Raw genomic sequence first — 23236 nt, 5'->3', positions numbered from 1 at the left:
CGGAGCAAAGGCTCCCGAGTTCAAACCCAGCCGGCTCCCTTGGCACCATTTCCATCCGTGCTGGGTTGAGCATTGAGCTAGCAACTCGGCCTCGTGAAAAGGAAATTGCCTGCTACAGAAACATCAAGTTGATGGTCTATGCTCTCTCGTGAGTTTAAAGGCAATTTGTCTCTTTGGAAAGCTGCAAAAATAACAGTGTTGTTATCATGGGTGACTTTAACTTCCCTAATATTGATTGGCACCTGATTAGTTCCAAGGGTTTAGTTGGGGCAGAGTTTGTTAAGTGTGTCCAGGATGGATTCCTGTCACAGTATGTGGACAGGCCGACTAGGGGGAATGCCGTACTAGATCTAGTACTAGGTAATGAACCGGGTCAGGTCACAGATCTCTCAGTGGGTGAGCATCTGGGGGACAGTGACCACCGCTCCCTGGCCTTTAGCATTATCATGGAAAAGGACAGAATCAGAGAGGACAGGAAAATTTTTAATTGAGGAAGGGCAAGTTATGAGGCTATAAGGCTAGAACTTGCGGGTGTGAATTGGGATGATGTTTTTGCAGGGAAATGTACTATGGACATGTGGTCGATGTTTAGAGATCTCTTGCAGGATGTTAGGGATAAATTTGTTCTGGTGAGGAAGATAAAGAATAGTAGGGTGAAGGAACCATGGGTGACAAGTGAGGTGGAAAATCTAGTTAGGTGGAAGAAGGCAGCATACATGAGGTTTAGGAAGCAAGGATCAGATGGGTCTATTGAAGAATATAGGGAAGCAAGAAAGGAGCTTAAAAAGGGGCTAAGAAGAGCAAGAAGGGGGCATGAGAAGGCCTTGGCGAGTAGGGTAAAGGAAAACCCCAAGGCATTCTTCAATTATGTGAAGAACAAAAGGATGACAGGAGTGAAGGTAGGACTGATTAGAGATAAAGGTGGGAAGATGTGCCTGGAGGCTGTGGAAGTGAGCGAGGTCCTCAATGAATACTTCTTTTCGGTATTCACCAATGAGAGGGAACTTGATGACGGTGAGGACAATACGAGTGAGGTTGGTGTTTTGGAGCATGTTGATATTAAGGGAGAGGAGGTGTTGGAGTTGTTAAAATACATTAGGACAGATAAGTCCCCGGGGCCTGACAGAATATTCCCCAGGCTGCTCCACAAGGCGAGGGAAGAAATTGCTGAGCCTCTGGCTAGGAACTTCATGCCCTTGTTGTCCACGGGAATGGTACCGGAGGATTGAAGGGAGGCAAATGTTGTCCCCTTGTTCAAAAAAGGTAGTAGGGATAGTCTGGGTAATTATAGACCAGTGAGCCTTACGTCTGTGGTGAGAAAGCTGTTGGAAAAGATTCTTAGAGATAGGATCTCTGGGCATTTAGAGAATCATGGTCTGATCAGGGACAGTCAACATGGCTTTGTGAAGGGTAGATCGTGTTTAACAAGCCTGATAGAGTTCTTTGAGGAGGTGACCAGGCATATAGATGAGGGTAGTGCAGTGGAGGTGAGCTATATGGATTTTAGTAAGGCGTTTGACAAGGTTCCACATGGTAGGCTTATTCAGAAAGTCAGAAGGCATGGGATCCAAGGAAGTTTGGCCAGGTGGATTCAGAATTGTCTTGCCTGCAGAAGGCAGAGGGTCATGGTGGAGGGCGTACATTCAGCTTGGAGGATTGTGACGAGTGGTGTCCCACAAGGATCGGTTCTGGGACCTCTACTTTTCATGATTTTTATTAACGACCTGGATGTGGGTGGGTTGGCAAGTTTGCAGACGACGCAAAGGTTGGTGGTGTTGTAGACAGTGTAGAGGATTATCGAAGATTGCAGAGAGACATTGATAGGATGCAGAAGTGGGCTGAGAAGTGGCAAATGGAGTTCAACCTGGAGAAGTGTGAGGTGGTACACTTTGGAAGGACAAACTCCAAGGCAGAGTACAAAGTAAATGGCAGGATACTTGGTAGTGTGGAGGAGCAGAGGGATCTGGGGGTACATGTCCACAGATCCCTGAAAGTTGCCTCACAGGTGGATAGGGTAGTTAAGAAAGCTTCTGGGGTGTTAGCTTTCATAAGTCGAGGGATATAGTTTAAGAGTCACGATGTAACGATGCAGCTCTATAAAACTCTGGTTAGGCCACACTTGGAGTACTGTGTCCAGTTCTGGTCGCCTCAGTATAGGAAGGATGTGGAAGCATTGGAAAGGATACAGAGTAGATTTACCAGGATGCTGCCTGGTTTAGAGAGTATGCATTATGATCAGAGATTAAGGGAGCTAGGGCTTTACTCTTTGGAGAGGAGGAGGATGAGAGGAGACATGATAGAGGTGTACAAGATAATAAGAGGAGTAGATAGAGTGGATAGCCAGAGCCTCTTCCACAGGGCACCATTGCTCAATTCAAGAGGACATGGCTTTAAGGTAACGGTGGGAAATTCAAGGTGGATAGTAGAGGAAGGTTTTTTACTCAGAGAGTGGTTGGTGTGTGGAATGCACTGCCTGAGTCAGTGGTGGAGGCAGATACACTAGTGAAGTTTAAGAGACTACTGGACAGGTATATAGAGGAACTTAAGTTGGGGGCTTATATGGGAGGCAGGGTTTGAGGGTCGGCACAACATTGTGGGCTGAAGGGCCTGTACTGTGCTGTACTGTTCTATGTTCTATGTTTTTTTCAGTACATAGAGTCATGGAACACTACAGCACAGAAACAGACCCTTCAGCCCATCTTGTCGATGCCAATCTATTAATCTGCTAGTCCTATCAATGCGTACTTGGACCATTGCGCACCATACCCCTCCCCATCCAGGTACCTGTCCTATCTTCTCTTAAATGCTGCAATGGAATCTACATCCACACTTTCACCACCCTCCGAGTGAAGTTCTCCTTAAATATTTTACCTTTCACCCTTGATCTGTGACCTCCAGCTGCAGTGTCACCTAACCTCAGTGGGGGGAAAAAAGAACTTGCTTGGATTAACCCTTTCCACACTCAGTGCCTACTTTATGAGGTACCTCAGGTAACTAATAAAATAGCCACCGAGTGTTTGTGCTCATCGACTGCTGTAGCCCATCCTCTTCGAAGATGCTCTTCTGGCCACCGCTGTTGTAACACGTGGTTACTTGAGTTACTGTTGCTTTCCTGTTAGCTTGAATGGGCAGCACATTCTCCTATGACCTCTGTCATTAACGAGCCATTTTTGCCCACAGAACTCACTCACTGGATTTTATTTTTCTTTTTTGCACCATTCTCTGTGGCACTGTTGATCAGAGATAGTGTCATGGCTGCAGAGAAGGAGGAAGTCATGGAGGGATTGTCGACGGAGTCTCTGTGGGTGGAAGTTAAGAACAGGAAGTTAAGAACTCTACTAGGTGTTTTGTATAGACCACCCAATAGTAACAAAGACATCGAGGAACAGATAGGAAGACAAATTCTGGAAAGGTGTAATAATAACTGGATTGTCGTGGTGGGAGATTTTAATTTCCCAAATATCGATTAGCATGTCTCTAGAGCGAGGGGTTTAGATGGGGTGGAGTTTGTTAGGTGTGTTCAAGAAGGTTTCTTGACACAATATGTAGATAAGCTGACAAGAGGAGAGGCTATACTTGATCTAGTATTGAGAAATGAACCTGGTCAGGTGTCAGGACTCTCAGTGGGAGAGCATGTTGGAGATAGTGATCACAATTTTATCTCCTTTACCATAGCATTGGAGAGGGATAGGAACAGACAAGTTAGGGAAGTGTTTAATTGGAGTAAGGGGAAATAGGAGGCTATCATGCAGGAACTTGGAAGCATAAATTGGGAACAGATGTTCCCAGGGAAATGTACAGGAGAAATGTGGCAAATGTTCAGGGGATATTTGCATGGTGTTCTGCATAGGTTTGTTCCAATGAGTCGGGAAAGGATGGTAAGGTACAGGAACCGTGGTGTACAAAGGCAGTTGTAAATCCAGTCAAGAAGAAAAGAGCTTACAAAAGGTTCAAAAATCTCGGTAATGATAGACATCTAGAAGATTATAAGGCAAGCAGGAAGGAGCTTAAGAATGAAATTAGAAGAGCCAGAAGGGGCCATGAGAAGGCCTTGGCGGACAGGGTTAAGGAAAACCCCAAGGCATTCTGCAAGTATGTGAAGAGCAAGAGGATAAGACATGAAAGAATAGGATCAATCAAGTGTGATAGTGGAAAATTGTGTATGGAACCAGAGGTGATAGCAGAGGTACTTAATGAATACTTTGCTTCATTATTCACTACGGAAAAGGATCTTGGCGATTGTAGAGATGGTTTACAGCGGACTAAAAAGCTTGAGCATGTAGATATTAAGAAAGAGGATATGCTGGAGCTTTTGGAAAGCATCAAATTCGATAAGTCACCAGGACCGGACGAGATGTACCCCGGCCTACTGTGGAAGGCAAGGGAGGAGATTGCTGAGCCTCTGGTGACGATCTTTGCATTATCAATGGGGACAGGAGAGGTTCCAGAGGATTGGAGGGTTGCAGATGTTGTTCTATTATTCAAGAAAGGGAGTAGAGATAGCCCAGGAAATTATAAACCAGTAAGTCTTACTTCAGAGGTTGGTAAGTTGATGAAGGCAGGATTTATGAACATTTGGAGAGGCATAATATGATTAGGAATAGTCAGCATGGCTTTGTGAAAGGCAGGTGGTGCCTTACAAGCCTGATTGAAGTTTTTGAGGATGTGACTAAACACTTTGAAGGTAGAGCAGTAGATGTAGTGTATATGGATTTCAGCAAGGCATTTGACAAGGTACCCCATGCAAGACTTATTGAGAAAGTAAGGAGGCATGGGATCGAAGGGGACATTGCTTTGTGGCTCCAGAACTGGCTTGCCCACAGAAGGCAAAGAGTGGTTGCAGATGGATCATATTCTGCATGGAGGTTGGTCACCAGTGGTGTGCCTAAGGCAGTGGTCCCCAACCACCGGCCCACAAAGCATGTGCTACCGGGTCGCAAGGAAACGATATGAGTCAACTGCACATTTCCCCATTCCCTGTCACGCACTGTTGAACTTGAACGCACACGAGGACATCAGTCAGTCATTAACCTACAACTACTCGATGAGTAAAAAACAAACGTCACTTGAGAGTTTCTTTGGAAGAGATGGTAGGGGACATAAAAGTCTTAACAATGATGATAACGCAGAGACAACTGAGGTGAGACTGCAAAAAAAAGAAAGCTTCCTTCAACAGAAAATACGACGAGTCATACATAAAATATAGCTTTATTGCGACCGGTGACTCCCACGCTCCAAGCCCCCTGTGTGTGATATGTGGAGACAAGCTGTCTATTGAGACAATGAAGCACTCAAATCTGCTTCGGCACCTTGATTGCAGGCACCCTGCACTAAAGACAAACCTGTTGAGTTTTTTGAGCGGAAAAAACGTGAGAAAGCGGGACAGAAGCAAGTGCTGAGAGCCACTACCTCCACAAATGCTACTGCTCTGAGAGCGTCGTACTTAGTGGCTAGCTGTATTGCTAAGGCTAAGAAGCCTTTCACTGTTGGTGAAGAATTGATTCTGCCTGCTGCCAAGGACATGTGCCATGAACTGTTGGGAGAAGCTGCAGCTAACAAGATGGCACAGGTTTCTCTTTCAGCTACCACAGTTTCAAGGAGAATTGATGACATAGCGGAGGACATCGAAGCACAGCTGTTGGAACGGCTTAACAAGTCCGGTTTCACTTCCCGAGTCAAAGAGGTTGCTCCTGAATGCCAGTCTACACACTGTGTCACACACAGGGAAATGCTGGCTAGCCGAAAAATGTCACCTGATCTTAACAGCGTATTGAGTGACGTTGTTGAAGTTATCAATCACAGCAAAGCAAAAGCCCTTAACTCACGTCTGTTTGAGCAGCTTTGCGAGGAATTGGATGCAGAGCACAAACGCCACTGGAGTCAGGTGGCTATCAAGGGAGAGAGCCCTGGCCAGGGTTTTGAGTTAAGAGTTTTGAGTACAGAGAGTTCTTTCAGGAAAAAAGTCACCACTGGCAGCACACTTCAGTGTTGAGGAGTGGATAGCAAAACTCGCTTATCTGTGTGACATCTTCAACCTGCTCAATGAACTCAATTTGTCACTTCAGGGGAGAATGACAACTGTCTTCAAGTTGGCAGATAAAGTGTCTGCTTTCACAGCCAAACTGGAACTGAGAGGATGGGGAGTGGACAGGGGCATATTTGACATGTTCCCAACATTAGCTGGGAATTTGGGAGAGACTGAGGCTCACAGCTGGTGTGCGAACACTTATCTTCACTGTCAACAGAACTCGAGCGTGACTTCCCAACCGCAAATGACGCAAGACGTGCAAAGGAATGGGTCCGTGACCCATTTGTGAATGTCCCCGGTGAATCATCCATGTCAGCACGGGAAGAAGATCAACTCCTCGAGCTTGCAAATGACGGTGGGCTGAAAAGTATGTTTGACATAACATCTCTGCTGGCTTTCTGGATCAAAGTCAAGGCTGAATATCCTGACGTAGCCACGAAAGCACTGAAAACGTTGCTTCCATTTCCAACACCTTATCTCTGCGAAGCGGAGTTTTCTGCAATGAATGCTATGAAAACTAAATTGCGGAATAGACTGACATAAGGAACCCCCCCTTATGATCTATAATTGACATCACTATATTCATGCGAGGAAAGTATGCGCTGTGCTTAATATTAAATTCGTTAGATAAACCCTTTTAGAAATAAAATTGAGTGTATTAACTACTGATTTATCACCTATATTCCGGTCGTGATTAACCCCCACCCCCCAAATCTGGGTCGGCCGGTCCACAAGAATATTGTCAATATTAAACCAGTCCGCGGTGCAAAAAAGACTGGGGACCCCTAGCCTAAGGGATCTGTTCTGGGACCACCTCTCTTAGTGATTTTTATAAATGAGGAAGAGAAGGGATGGGTTAGTAAAGTTGCTGATGACGCAAAGGTCCGAGGCTTTGTGGATAGTGTGGAGGGCTGTAGGAGGTGACAGTGGGACATTGATAGGATGCAAAACTGGGCTGAGAAGTGGCAGATGGAGTTCAACCCAGGTAAGTGTGAGGTGGTTCATTTTGGTAGGTCAAATATGATGGCAGAGTATAGTATTAATGGTAAGACTCTTGGCAGTGTGGAGGATCAGAGGGATCTTGGGGTCCGAGTCCATAGGACACTCAAAGCTGCTACGCAGGTTGATACTGTGGTTAAGAAAACATACGGTGCATTGTTCTTCATCAATCGTGGGATTGAGTTTAAGAGCCGAGAGGTAACATTGCAGCTATGTAGGACCCTGGTCAGACCCCACTTGGAGTACTGTGCTCAGTTCTGGTTGCCACATCACAGGAAGGATGCGGCAACCATAGAAAGGGTGCAGAGGAGATTTACAAGGATGTTGCCAGGATTGGGGAGCATGCCTTATGAGAACAGGTTGAGTGAACTTGGCCTTTTTTCATTGGAGCAACAGAGGATGAGAGGTGACCTGATAGAGGTGCACAAGATGATGAGAGGCATTGATCATGTGGTTAGTCAGAGGCTTTTTCCCAGGGTTGAAATGGCTAACATGAGAGGGCATAGTTTTAAGGTGCCTGGAAGTAGAGGATATGTCATGGGTAAACTTTTTATGCAGAGTGGCGAGTGCATAGAATGGGCTGCTGACAACGGTGGTGGAGGCAGATACGATAGGGTCATTTAAGAGACTCCTGGACATATACATGGAGCTCAGAAAAGTAGAGGGCTATGGATAACCCTAGGTAATTTCTAAGGTAGGGACATGTTCAGCACGGCTTTGTCAGTCGAAGGGCCTGCATTGTGCTGTAGGTTTTCTGTGTTTCTATGTAACTTTAGAGACTGTTGTGAGTGAAAATCCCAGGAGATCAGCAGTTTCTGAGATACTCAAAACACCACATCTGGCACCAACAATCATTCCATGGTCAAAGTCACTTAGTCACATTTCATCTCCATTCTGTTCTTTGGTCTGAACAATAACTGTCCTCTTGAGCATGTCTACACACATTGAGTTGCTGACACATTGTTTGATTAGATAATTTCATTAAAAAGCAGGTGTACCTAATAAGTGGACATCAGGTGTACCTGAGTGGATATCCCTCAAAAGGAACATCTGCTGGCATTGTCCTTCATTGTAATGTTGGCAATTCAAGTAGGATGCCATGTTTGCCTGTTTATCCTCTCCATAGACACTGCCTAACTTACTGAGTTTCTGCAACACCTTTTCCTGTGTCACCCAAGTTAAACTTCACCTACTGTATATCCCTCCATTCTCTGCCTATTCCGGTGTCTATCTAAAATCCTCTTAAACAACACTATTCTACCTGCATCTGCCACTATGCCAGGCAGCAAGTTTCAGACCTCTGCATGTCCATTAGTAATTGATGTTTCTTCCCTGGTGGAAAAGATGCTGTCCACTATATCCGTGCCTCTCATAATCTTATAAACTTCAATCACTTCTCCCTCAACCTCTGATGCTCCAAAAGAAACAGCCCAAGATTGGTGAACTGTTCCTTTTGCCTCGTATCTTCTAATCCAGAAAGCAATGTGATAATCCACCTCTGCACTCGTTCCAAATACTGCACCTCCTTCCTGTAATGGAGCACATAATACTTTAAGTGTGGCTAGGTAACATTTTATTTAAACTTTTATTGCCTACAGGCTGTATAAATTAATGTTGATACTGTTTAATCAGAGCATATGTCAGATTATACAGGTACATTAGACAGTATCAACATAAGTTTATACAATATACATTTATAGTGTGTAAATTTATGCTACTACTGTTTAATGTACCTGTATAATCTGGTAATTTAGTTAGGAATAATTCAAAGTATTCCTAGTGTCTATGTTCCAGTATTTAATAGCTTGTTCTCTCTACCCACAGGTGTCATAGCTGCCGTGATCTTTGTGGTTATTTGCCTCTTTGTGGTAATGATCCGTTACCTGTACAGGCACAAGGGCACATATCACACCAATGAGGCTAAGGGCACCGAATTTGCCGAGAATGCAGATGTTGCTTTGAAGAATGATCCCAACTTCCAAGACTCTGTGGATGAAAGTAAGAAGGAATACTTCATCTGATGCCAAGATCTCCAGATGGTGAAAGCCACAGCCAGGACTTGCTTTCTGTGTTAAATTGTAAAGACCACTCTAGTGAGGGGTGGGGAGGGAGTTTTAAGAAGAGGACTTGTTTAATCATTGTTAACGTTTTCTCTCATAAGAAATCATAACATAAGCTCTTAATTTACAAGATAATATTATGGTCTTGAAGAATGGACTTTAATAGGTGACACAACTATAGTTTCCTATATTAGCTTTCCAAAGATGAGAACAATGAAAGTGCCATATCTATTGCAAATGCACAGACATTTAACTGTTGTCACCTTCTACACTTAATAACCTGCTTCATGAACCCATAGTGGAGCCTATAATATCTACAATCAAAACTATTATCAGTCATTGTTTTAGACCAGGACATCAGTTCTGTTAAAATGTTTAACATTTTTAAGTGTCAGTGCCTCTCTGTGTTCTCCAGTTTGATTGGAATGATCCTGATTTTATAGCCTTCATCCCTCAAACTATTAATTAAAAAATTAGCTGGCTTAGTTCTACAGTTGCACTGTAGGTCACCTTTCTGAGCAATAGATTTCATCTTTGCCTTGTTTGCTGATATAGGAAAAAAGTATTCAGTGAAGTTTCAAAGTAAGTTTATCATCAAAGTATGTATATGTCAGCAAATACTATCCTGAGATGTATTTTCTTGTAGGCATTCACAGTAGAACAAAGGACAATAGAATCAATGCAGAACTACAAACTGTTCAAATGTGAAAAGAAACAAGTAATAAATAAACAAACAAACAAACATGAGTTACAGAGCCCTTTAAAGTGAGTCCAAAGTTGGTGTTCAATAATCACTTCAGTGTTGTGCTGAGTGAAGTTATCCATGCTGATTCAGGAGCCTGATGGTTGAAGGCTAATAACTGTTCCTGAACTTGGCGGTGTGGGTCTTGAGGCTCCTGTACCTGCCTCCTGACGGCAGCAGCAAGAAGAGAGCACAGTCTGGATGGTGGGGTTCCTCGTGTTAGATGCTGTTTTCCTGTGGCAGTGCTCCTTGTAGATGTGCTCAATGGGGGAGGGCTTTTCCTTCAATGAAATGGGATGTATCCACCACTTTTTGAAAGCTTACCTATTCTTGGGCATTGGTGTTTCTATGCCAGACCGTGATGGAACCAGTCACTACATTTCATCCACTTTCCCAATGGAAGATTAAACTTAGCTCCTCCTAACTGAGGATCAGCACTTCATTTTCACCAGTTTGTCTGTGACTGAAGGCAGAAGTTCAAAAGCCAGTTTATGCACTCCCATAGAACATCCATTTATTTGGACACAGTGAAGCTGCCCCAAGGAGTGCATTCTATGCAGAAGGTAGGTGAGGAGAAGAATTATGCAATCCCCTTGCTGAATGTGGTAACTGGTTACAATGAGAGAAAGAATATACAGTGGCATGCAAAAGTTTGGGCACCCCTGGTCAAAAACTGTGAATAGTTAAGTGAGTAGAAGATGAATTGATTGCCAAAAGTCATGAAGTTAAAGATGAAACATTCTTTTCAACATTTTAAGCAAGATTAGTGTATCATTTTTGTTTTGTACAATTTTAGAGTGGGAAAAAGGAAAGGAGCACCATGCAGAAGTTTGAGCACCCCAAGAGATTTGAGCTCTCAGATAACTTTTACTAAAGTCTCAGACCTTAATTAGCTTGTTAGGGCTATGGCTTGTTCACAGTCATCGTTAGGAAAAGCCAGGTGAAGCAAATTTCAAAGCTTTATAAATACCCTGACTCCTCAAAGCCTGTCCCAACAATCAGCAGCCATGGGCTCCTCTAAGCAGCTGCCAAGCACTCTGAAAATTAAAATAAATGATGCCCACAAAGCAGGAGACGGCTATAAGGCAAAACATTTTCAAGTAGCCGTTTCCTCAGTTCGTAATGTAATTAAGAACTGGCGCTTAACAGGAATGGTGGAGGTCAAGTTGAGGTCTGGAAGACCAAGAAAACCATCCAAGAGAACTGCTCGTAGGATTGCTAGAAAGGCAAACCAAAATCCCCGTTTGACTGCAAGTGACCTTAAGGAAGATTTAGCAGACTCTGGAGTGGTGGTGCACTGTTCTACTGTGCAGCACCACCTGCACAAATACGACTTTCATGGAAGAGTCATCAGAAGAAAACCTTTCCTGTGTCCTCACCACAAAATTCAGCGTCAGAAGTTTGCAAAGGAACATCTAAACAAGCCTGATGCATTTTGGAAACAAGTCCTGTGGACTAATGAAGTTAAGATAGGACTTTTTGGCCGCAACGTGTAAAGGTATGTTTGGAGAAAAAAGGGTGCAGAATTTCATGAAAAGAACACCTCTTCAGCTGTTAGGCACAGGGGTGGATCAATCATGCTTTGGGCTTGTGTTGCAGCCAGTGGCACGGGGGACATTTCACTGGTAGAGGGAAGAATTAATTCAATTAAATTCCAGCAAATTCTGGAAGCAAACATTACACCGTCTGTAAAAAAGCCGAAGATGAAAAGAGGATGGCTTCTACAACAGGATAATGACCCTAAACACACCTCAAAATCCACAATGGACTACCTCAAGAGGCACAAGCTGAAGGTTTTGCCATGGCCCTCACAGTCCCCCGACCTAAACATCATCAAAAATCTGTGGATAGAACTCAAAAGAACAGTGCATGCAAGAATCTCAGAGAACTAGAAGCCTTTGGCAAGGAAGAATGGGCAAAATCCCCCAAAGAAGAATTGAAAGAGTCTTAGCTGGCTACAGAAAGTGTTTACAAGCTGTGATACTTGCCAAAGGGGGTGTTTCTAAGTACTGACCATGCAGGGTGCCCAAACTTTTGCTTTGGGCCCTTTTCCTTTTTTGTTATTTTGAAACTGTAAAAGATGGAAATAAAAAAAGGTTTCTTGCTTAAAATATTAAAGAAATGTGTCATCTTTAACCTTATGCCTTTTGGAAATCAGGTCATCTTTTACTCGCTTAGCTATTCACAGTAACAGAAATTTTGACCAGAGGTGCCCAAACTTTTGCATGCCTCTGTATTAGGTCAAATATTAACTTTATTTGCTATGATTGTGTGGCAATGATTCACATTAAGATCTGCTATTTCTATAAACAATTTGTCTTTGTTTTCTGTTGGTGCTTATGGTTATTTTAGATCCCATGAGATATACACTGAATTTCTTAGACCTCCTGCTATATAGTATATCTTATACAAGTGCTGTTACATTAAGAACTGACTTAAGTAGATCATTTGTTTCTTATATTAATGTTACTCTAAGCTTTATTGTGCATTATATAAAATATGAAGGATATTTTATAATAGGATAAGAAATTTTCTCATTGCGCGTGTGTGCAATTATTTTTTTCTATTCTGATTGGATGTAGTTTTGGGAGTTTTGTCACATGATAATTAATTCTACCCAGTCAAAGCCAACCATCCTCCCATCTTCTTCAGGACACTAATCCTTCACCACTATAGTCCGCAATCTATTTCCAAACATCCCTGTTTACATCTTCCCATGCCATGTAACAATGTGGCACAGAGAGAAGAGCTCTTAATCTGCTTAAAGCTCTTCTCTGTCTGATATTTGTTCCCCAGAAAAGCAACAGGAATGGGAGTACATTTGAGAACTACTCCACTTAATGCCCATTATCTCCATGCACCACTCAAGCCACCAGCAACTACTCACCAACATTAAACCTGTGAGTGTAGGCTTCAAAATATTTTATTTACTGTCATAGAGCACTACAGCACAACAATAGACCCATTGGCCCATCTAATCCATGCCAAACTATTATTCTGCCTAGCCCTTTGACCTGCACCCAACCATAGCCTTCCATATCCCTCCCAAATTTCTCTTAAGTGTTGAAATGGAACCCGCATCCACCACTCCCACTGGCATCTCGCTCCACTCTCACCAACCTCTGAGTGAAGAAAATCCCCCTCATATTCCCTTTTAAACATTTCACCTTTCACCCTTAACCCATGACACCTAGTTGTAGGCTCACCCAACCTCAGAGGAAAAAGCCTGTTTATATTTACCATATCTATACACCTCATAATGTTGTTCACCTCTATCAAGTCTCTCCTCATTCTTCTATGCTCTAAGGAATAAAGTTGTAACCTATTCAAGCTTTCCCTATAACTCAGGTTATCAAGTCCTGGCAACATGCTTGTAAATTTTCTCTGTATTCTTTCAATTTTATTGATATCTTTTCTGTAAGTAGTTGATCAGAACTGTACACAATACTCTAAACCGTTCAGCATCTCCTTCCTAGAGGAAGTGAAGTTGTCTTGTTGACCTTCTTCCCTCAAGTTACTGTATAGAGAGGAGAAAGGCAACCTGTTCAGAAAACCATTCGGTGGGTTGCTGTTGTAAGCTTGTACAGGGAAGGATAGGTATGTGCATATTTAAATATTCATGTGCTTTTAAAGATGCACAGGCTTTCTCCTGAACCAATACAAATGAACAGCCTTTGAGTCCACGCTGACAATCAAGGATGCACTCACATTAATCCAACTTTTTTATTCTCCCTTTATTTCCATTGATTTCCCTTCTGCCACTGGGGCTGAATTACAGTGGCCAATTAATCCACAAACATGTGCATCATTGAGATATGGGATCAAGTAGGGGCAACCAGATGAGAAGTCACAGAAAAAGTGGCAAACTCTGCACAGGCAGCAACCAAGTTCAGGATTAATCCCAAAACTCTACTAACTGTGCCAGTGTGCCGTGTGAAACAAGTAGTGATATTATAACATGTTAGAAGTAATGGTGAAGGAACCTACATTAATGAAGGTTGTTATATTTAATATGTATTTCCCACTGAAATCTATTGATATAGACAATAAAGTATGTTTCCTACATCCATCTGAATATGATCTGATCATTTGAACCTGGTCTAGTCCTTGTGCCTATTAAATATTATTTAGAAATGGAGAGAAATTGCATTTTTATAAATAAGATTTTGTCATATCTCAGGGATTCACTTTTCAAGTGTGGTCACTATCATAGTGCAAAAAATAATCTTCCAAGTGACATATAATAGGATCCCATAAGAAACAATATAATGGTGACCAAATAACCCATCTCTGCATCCTTGGTTTGGGATTAAATACTAACATTTACTTAAGCAGATTTGTCTAATTACTCAAGTTGAGTACGATGTTTTCTTCTGAAGATATCTATTGGTGAGTCCTCAGGTGGCTGTAGAGGCCGATCTGGGATCCGCGTATTCTGGTGTGTGGGGTAAGAGTAAATGGCGGCGCTGGTTAGTGGTTGGGTCTTTCAGTTGTCCAGTCTCTCCATTCACAGCTGCCACTTCTTCTCTGCAGCACAGCAGAAGTCATTCTCACATTGCACAGCTCCCTCTTTGACAGATCTATTCAGTGCAACGTCTTTCCAGTCTTTAGACGTAAATAAAAACTTCATCAAATAGGTTATTGGGGAGGGTGATGTGGAGACACAATAATTAGTTTTTTTTATATTCTCCCTTTCATTATGTAATCATTTTGTCTAGATTGGTGTTGTGTATGATTGGAAGTCTGGCATCCACCATAAAATTATGTCCTGGTTCACAAAATGTTGGGCATTTTAGTAATTACATAAAACAAAATGAAGTTAATCCTCAACACAAAATACTCTGCAGATGCTGGGGCCAAAGCAACACTTACAAGACACTGGAGGAACTCAGCAGGTCGGGCAGCATCCATGGAAACGAACAGTCAACGTTTCAGTCCTGACGAAGGGTTCTGGCCCAAAACGTTGACTGATCGTTTCCACGGATGCTGCCCGACCTGCTGAGTTCCTCCAGCATGCTGTGAGCAATGTTAATCCTCAGCATGTCAGACAGCAAATCTGACGCCTACTCTCAGTCAATATAATAATAACATAAAAACAAACTGATGGAGCAATTCAGTGGGTCAACCAGTATCTGTGAAGGAAATGTACAGCTGGTATTTCAGGTTGAGGGGTGAAAGAATGGATGGAACATAACCTGTGGAAAGAAGTGAGAAGGAGGAGTGAAGAAAGCATTAGCAAATATTTATCCAGGTTTGGAGGAGTGATTTACAGATGGAGGAGGGAGAAAAGGAAACAGGGCCAGAGATAGGCCAGATGCTGCCTGTTCCTCCAGCAGTTTACTTTTGTTTTGGATTCCAGCATCTGCAATCTCTTGTGTCACCTGTCAATACTTATATATACCTAGATATACATTTTGAGGAAGGCTCATAAACCTGAAATACTATGTTTTCCTCTCCACTGATGCTATCTCACATGGTAGACATTTCCCAACATTATTTATAGCTTTCTGGCACCTTTATTTTTTATGAATTTGCAATAATACTTGCTAATTTAACAGAGGTGGCACTCTCAGTGAACTAACAGTTTCCTCAAACACTTCCTTACTGCATTGCAGGGGGATAGGTATATTTTTCCCTCAAGATCAGAAGATCCAATTATAAAATGAAATGTCAGACAGCTTTAGTCAACTTGAGTTATGTGTCAAACTCTTCTCAATTGCATTTGTCATGGCCCAAGTAATTTGTGAATTGTATCCCTATTGTTTTTATGAAGGAAATCGATCTAAAGGGGCCATATATTTTCAGTTAGGCAGGTGACCCAGTGCTAGTGTTTTGGTCAAAGTCACGGAATCATTGTTTGCTAGGGTAAACAATGGTGGAATTAATTACAATAATATGCTAGTGTTTGAAAACTAGCTAATGGTTTCCAGGCCTGTACAGTGCATTACTCAATCCCTCAATAAACTCTGCCAGGAGTTGCATAATGGCTTAATGACTATAACTGCAATAAGCTCCCCGTTGTTTCAGCAAGTAGGTGCAACTGTATCTTGCAAGATTGGAATTCATTGCCATTCAATATTTTTGTTGCAGGTGAACAACCAGACGCTTGAGAATCATACCTTGGAATACTACGTTGTTCGTGTTTGTTCCTGGAGGCTAGACTTTACATCATTGCCTATCAAACTGATCATAGTTGGAGACTTGACAAGCATTCATCTTGTGGCTGGGGGACAATTGTTACATCACAGAAGAAAGTATTCAAACCCGTGAACTTTTTGCAAGAGTAGCCCAATCGCTCCCATTCCCCAATTCCTTCCTAAAGTTCCGTAAATACTTCTTCCTCTCATACCAACTCAGATTTTTTTGAAAGCCAATACTGCAAAATGATTCTATTAATGTTCCAGTATCAATGGAAGGAAGTTTAACCAATTTGGCAAAAGACCAAAGGAGATATCAGGAGTACTTTTAACATGCTTAATAGTTAAGATCAGAAATGCATTGCCTTAAAGTACTTGAAATATTAGTCATGTTCCTCTCTCCTGAATTATTGAATATTTTCTGATTTTGGATTTTGATTCAGTAGTTTGTTTCTGGAACGCAAGATGAATTTGAATAGAAATACTTAACTCACCTGGAACACTTTTTTTTCTAAAGGCAGTTATCTCTAATCAATACCCATTGTGTAACCTGCACTAACATTTCCCAAACATTTTTCTTGTGATCCGTTAGAAGAAAAGTTATAACTATTTTAATTTAAATCAGTTTTCTGACTCTTATTTTCAAAAAGTCACACAATGCTAGCTTTAACCCTTCTCTTTAAATAATGATACAATTAAACACTAACTTCACATGCAAGTAGTTCTTTTTAAAATACAGTAATGAAGCAGTTTTAAATTTCAACTTAAGATTGAGTCCATTTATTTCCTTCTTCCTTTCATTTAATCAGAATATTTTTCATATACATCCTAAAAAGGGTCTCAGCTTGAAATATTAACAGTTTATTAATTTCCAGAGGTGCTGCCTGGCCTGCTGAACTCCTCCAGAATTGTGTGTGTGTGTTGCTGTGCAGAATCTCTTGTGCTTAAGAATTTTCATGAGGATCAGAATCAGATTCAGTTTATTATCACCGACATGACATGAAATTTGTGGTTTTGCGGCAGCAGTACAGTGCAAGTCATATAAAAAATATTACAAGCTGTGCAAGATAAGAGGCATAGATCAAGTTGATAGCAATAAACCTTGTCCCGGGATGGAAATGGATAATGCCAAGGGGCATAATTTTAAGGTGATTGGAGGAGAGTATAGAGGGGATGCCCAGTTCTTTGCACAGAGAGTGGTGAGTGCACGGAACACCTGCCAGGGATTGTGGTAGGGGCAGATACATTAGCAGCATTTAAGAAACTCTTAGGCTACGTCCACACTATGCCGGATAATTTTGAAAACGCCGGTTTCGAGTAAAAACGACAGGCGTCCACACTAAGCATTTTTCAAAATATCTCTGTCCACATTAGACGGATTTTTGGGTGAATCTCCTCCTGCTGGGCATGCGCAGGACACACAGAAAACAAGCGAAGAGGAAACGGTATACTTGGTGCGTGCTTGTCCAGTTACAGAGTAGAAAAACTTAAAAGGAAATGCTATTGGCTCTCGCACAGGAGGACTTAAAACTAAAAGAAAAAACAAATACTGGAGCATATGGAGGCAACCAACAGGGAATTCACAGACAGTATGACCTGGCTGACGACGAACTTTGAAAAACTGGCTAACTCTGTTGCATTAATAAAGCACCTTGTTAATTGTATAAAACATGTCTGCGTCAGTGTTATCTTGTACTTCCACACTATGTTATATTAGGCTGTTACACATTTATTGTCAGAGAAGTACTTGCATAAATAGGTAAATCACCTTGGTTCTTGGTTCTTGATCCTCCAAAACATTCCGCATGGAATTTAAACTGGAGGTGGCGGAGGGTGTTTTCTGTCCTTACCTTCATACAAGCAAGGACAGAAACAGGACAAAGTGAGTATATTTATTTATTCAGTAAGCTATGGGTCAAAGTATTTGGTGACGACATTTCTAACTCTTCTGGCTTCAGTCTCGTTGCCGTCTGTTCTGAAATTGTTAGGTTCTGTGAAACGCAGAATCAAATATCGTTGTGATGATTGTATGCTCTAAACAATAAAGTAGTAATAATAATAAGGATAAGAATAATAAGAAGAAAACAATGAAATGCCGTGCTGCCGCCATTTGTTCCAGCATGTCCTGACAGCGGTCATAAAAAGCTCAGGTTACCCTGTACACACTGCAATGGATATTAGGCGTTTTCAGAATTATTCACTCTGGAGACCATTTCTGAAAATCTCCATTCAGTGTGGACAGAAGGTCAAAACAAAGAGAAAAAGCTTCGTTTTCAAAATTATCCGGTGTAGCGCGGATGTAGCCTTAGTTAGGCAAATGGATGACAGTAAAAAGGAGGGCTATTCTGTAGGGAATAGATAGTTTGATTTCAGAGTAGGCTGATAGGTCAGCACAGCATTATGAGCCAAACTCCTGTAGTGTGCCTGTTGTTCTGTGTTACAGTAAATAAATAAATAAACGGCGCAAAGCAGGTGCTTATGAACCATTCAGACATCTGATGGCAGAGTGGAAGAAACTGTTCCTAAAGTGTTAAGTGTGTGTCTTCAGACACCTGTAACTTCTCCCCAATTGTAGTAATGATAGGAGAGCATGTCCCAGATGGTGAGGATCTTTAATGGTTGATTATCTTCTTGAGGCACCACTCTTTGAAGATGACCTTGGTGGTGGGGAGGCTAGTACCCATGGTCACCCACCCATTTCTGGTCCTTGTGTCAGCTGTACATTCACCTGGCGTCGCATGAGTGCAGAATGGAACAGGGAGCTATAGAGTCCAGAACACCAACAGTTTCTCCTTTAGTGGGCTTCCAGGCCTTGGATCCTGAGCCCTGATTCTGAACAGATCAACACCTACATGCTTAATTCTGGCTGTAGGAGCAGTGGTACACTTTCTGCTGATGTCTGTGAGGAATTTGTACATTCTTTCTGTGAGCATGTGTTTCTTCCGAATGCTCTGGTGTCCTCGCACATCCCAGGTTTGTAGGTTAATTGGTCATTTGGATATACTGGGTGGTGCACGCTCCTTGGGCTGGAATGGGCCTGTTACCGCACTGTATCCTTAAAGGAAAAAATAATATTCCATTCCAAAATAAACTTGCATTTTTTTCATGCAACACTACAAATGGGGATAAATTTCCTTGGCAAACAACATTAGCTTTCACTTTGCATACACCATATTTAGATTTGACTTTGTAGCACAATAGTGTAGCAGATACCTTAGTGTTTTACAATACCAGCTGTAAGATTCCTGATACCGTCCATAAAATCATGCTATGACTGTGTGTGTTACCCTCAGGTGCCCAGTTTCCTCCAACATCTTAAAGACATATGGTTAGGGTGCGTAAGTTGTTAACATGCTATGTTGGTGTGGAAATTGTAGTGATATTTGTGGTTATTGATTCAAACAACACGTTTTTCTGTATATTTCAACGTTTTGAAGTATATGTGACAAATTCCTGCCACTGTCTGTAACGAGTTTGAAGTTTCTCCTCAAGACCACATGGGGTTCCTCCAGGTACTCCGGTTTCCACCTACAGCCTAAAGGCATTCATGTTGGAAGGTTAATTGGTCATTGTAAATTTTCCCGTGATTAGGCAACAGTTAAAATCAGGGGTTGCTGGGAAGTGAGGCTCAAAGTGCGGGAAGGGCTTACTTCATGCTCTCCCTCAATAAGAAAATAAATAAAGCTAACCTTTAATCTTTACCAGCATCATAATATGGGATTCGGACATCCAAATGCAGTTCAGGGACAATAATAAGAGGCAAAACTTTTTATAATTATTATATTTCACCTAGCAGAACTCTATATTCACTTAGTGATACAGCGACAAACAGGCCCTTCCAGCCCAGCAAGCTGTATCGCCTGGCAACCCACCTTATCATAGGGCAATTTGCAATGACTTATTAATCTACTATCCTGTAAGCCTTTGGACTATGGGAGGAAACTGGAGCACATGGAAGAAATTCTCTTGTTCATAAGAAGAATACAGACTCCTTACCTATCGCATTAAAATTGAACTCTGAACTCTGAGGAACAAAGCAGGCTATCACTTACTAAGGATAAGGAAGCTGTTTGGTTTTCCCAGTGGTAAACCTCGAGTTTAGTGACATCACTTGTCTGGAATTAAATCTGGCAATAAGCATTCAACCAGACTGTCTACATTAGCTGTAAACATTCTTGGGTGTGCAAATAAAGGATAGGGTGCTTCCCCAACATCATCTGTTCAGGGGAAGCACTCTACAATTCATACAGTTGTAAAATCTTCCAAGCATAAAGGACAGAGTTTGGTTCATTGTGCCTTCTAACATCTGGAAGACTCTCTCCAGCTATTGAAATAAAGCAATAAACTACAGATGTTTGAAATCTGACAGAAGAACAAAATGCTGGAAACACTCAGTAGGCAAGGCAGCAACTGTGGAGAAAGAAAAAAGGAAAGAGTCCAGGAGACTGAAACAAAGATTTCCTTAACTGACATACTCTGCATTTCACACTTCCAACTTCTCTGTTTCTTTTCTCTAATTGGTGGACCAGGAAGGCACTGCTATAGTCCACGTCTCTGCACTTCATAGACATTCCTTTTGTTTTCTCTATTTTGCTCCCCTATCAACGTGTTGGGAGATTGGTGATATGGAATACTGCAAGTCTGGTTCATTGGCTCATTGGCGAGGCCGATGGGAGGGGTGCTGTGGTTCAGCTGTGGTGAGGACTAGGCCTAGGCCAAGGCCAAGGCCATGGGTCTTGCGGTCACCTGTGGCAATTGCACAGGGGAAGAGACAGTGAGGTTGTGCTGCCCTCCAGTGTTTGCTCAGTGGAAGAACAAGCTGGACCAGGACAACTTAGTCATGCTACACAGGGACTTGGGCTATATATTTTTTTTCTTTTTGTGATTGTATGTTTTTTTTTCTGAAATCATAGCCATATGTGCAGTGTGCTATTCTTAATGTGTTTTACACCCTGACCCTTGAGGAACACTGCTTTGTTAGGTTAAGGTGCAGTTGACTGATAATTGAAATTAAACGTACACTTGTTTTCAAACTTCAAAGTAAGATTCTTATTCAAGTACTATGTGTTATCATATACTTCCCTGAAATTCATTTTCTTGCAGGCATTCACTGTAGAATAACAAAATACAATAGAAGCAATGAAAAAACTACACACAAACAGTTGGTTGTCAGTCATATCCAGCAATGACAGGAGACTTGTGCAGCAGATGTTTAAAGTGGAAAAGCCATTGCACTGGGACAGTGCACACACAAGCAAAGACTGACAAACAACCTTTGTGTAAAAGAGAACGAAGTGTGCAAATACAATAAAAACGAATAATAATATAAATAAATAATATTGAAAACATGTATTGTAGAGTCCTTGAAAGTTGTTGTGGTAGTTACCAGTGCTATTTGTGCTATGTGCTATGTCACTTAGATAGTCACTCCCACATAGGAGGAGTTTACATACTGTACAAACAAAGTTATCATTGAAGTTTAGTTGAATATCCTGCAAGGTTGGCATGCTGGTGTGCTCTGCACTCTCCCTCAATGTCAAACACAACATCATGTCAGAAGTAGCGGATTATCGATGAATTGGTGCTTCAGACCAAGTGAGATCTCCAATAAGAAAGAATTTACAGTAAGACTGTTAATGTTCGTATATAACTATGAAAAATATCCAGAGTCTTATCAATCTAAACTCCCTGTGCTAGTTACTAATTGTATGTACCAGGAGGGTGAGTTGAGAACTGGCCAGGTTTGCTAGGCAATGCTTTTGATCTAAACCAAAAATTTGATGCATAGTAACAATCTGTGAGTCACTAGCCTGGGAAAGTGCACAGAGACACAGACACACCAGAGAAGTCAGAGAAATCAGTCAAATTCTCAGAGACAGAAAAGAAGTCTTTTGTACTTCATCAATTGTGGGATTGATTTTAAGAGCTGAGAAGTAATGTTGCAGGACCCAACTTGGAGTACTGTGTTTAGTTCTGGTTGACTCACTACAGGAAGGATGTGGAAACCATAGAAAGGGTGCAGAGGAGATTTACAAGGATGTTGCCAGGATTGGGGAGCATGTCTTATGAGAATAGGTTGAGGGAACTCGGCCTTTTCTCCTTGGAGCGACAAAGAGGTGACCTGATAGAGGTGTACAAGATGGTGAGAGGCATTGATTGTGTAGATAGTCAGAGGCTTTTTCCCAGGGTTGAAATAGCTAACACAAGAGGGCACAGTTTTAAGGTGCTTGGAAGTAGGTACAGAGGAGATGTCAAGGGTAAGTTTATTTTACACAGAGAGCGGTGAGTGCGTGGACTGGGCTGCCGGTAATGGTGGTGGAGGCGGATACGATAGGGTCTTTTAAGAGACTCCTGAACAGGTACATGGAGCTTAGAAAAATAGAAGGCTATGGGTAACTGTAGGCAACTACTAAGTTAAGCACATGTTCAGCACAGCTTTCTGGGCTGAAGGGCCTGTATTGTGCTGTAGGTTTTCTATGTTTCTACTCCAAATAAAATAATAGACAAACAAACAGGAAAAATAAAGCAAGTACCTGTAGTATCGACATTTATACACCTTATAAGGCCCCTGAAACATTTGGTCTCTCTAAATCAGGGGACTTTGAGAGATGGGTCAGATGCTTTGAGAGGTTTAGAACATCAAGTAAGCACTGCATGAGTGACAAAGCAGATGACATCATGGGTAGATTAGAACTGACAGATGATCACAAAATGTAGTACAAAACTGTGCAGGACAACTTCAAACAGTATCTCACAAGAATGCGAAATGTGATATATGAGGGCGCAAAGTTCAGCTCCAGAAAACAGGAGCCAGATGAAAGTGTCATACAACAATGCATATGGAAATCTGAGATGAGCTCATGTGGGATGGGATTCTTGCCCGGCTACTAGACACCAAATTCTCAGGGAGACTTCAGTTGCAGGCAAATCTCACACTGGAGAAAGCTACTACTATGGTCAGGCAGAGTGAGAAGGTTCATCAGCAACAGGCAGAACTCAGGCAAGAGAACGATGATGAGGTAATGCTAGAAGTTATACTAAAAGGGTACAAACAAGGCGTATTGAGAAAGACTGCAGAAAGACGTGACAGTCGAACTCAGCTCAAACAAAGCTGATAAATGAAACAAAGAACATGTAAAATATTCAGCTGCAGGAGATGTGGCAAGTCCCCATTCCACATCAAAGTGCTCTGTCCAGCAAAAGAAGTGATATGCCATCAACACAATAGAGTTGGCCATTATAAAAGCCAGTGTCACTCAAAAACAGTTCA

General features: G+C 41.9%; 1 protein-coding gene across 2 annotated transcripts in view; it reads left to right on the top strand.

Annotated features, from left to right (window-relative positions):
• gypc (glycophorin C (Gerbich blood group)) overlaps positions 1-21251 on the top strand; it is a 168109-nt gene extending 146858 nt beyond the window's left edge. The window contains exons 4-5 of one of the 2 annotated variants that reach the window (XM_063048672.1): positions 8852-9025; positions 15920-21251. In XM_063048672.1, the coding sequence (XP_062904742.1) occupies positions 8852-9025; positions 15920-15939 (194 nt within the window). In that variant the 3' untranslated portion in view covers positions 15940-21251. Of the gene's footprint in view, positions 1-8851; positions 13887-15919 lie in introns of those variants that run through there. The other variant, XM_063048671.1, reaches the window with a different exon arrangement.
• Positions 21252-23236: the final 1985 nt, after the last annotated feature.

The sequence above is a fragment of the Mobula hypostoma genome, chromosome 5 (genome assembly GCF_963921235.1).
Source record: "Mobula hypostoma chromosome 5, sMobHyp1.1, whole genome shotgun sequence".
Taxonomy (NCBI): domain Eukaryota; kingdom Metazoa; phylum Chordata; class Chondrichthyes; order Myliobatiformes; family Myliobatidae; genus Mobula; species Mobula hypostoma.
This window is presented reverse-complemented; position numbering and strand designations above follow the sequence as displayed.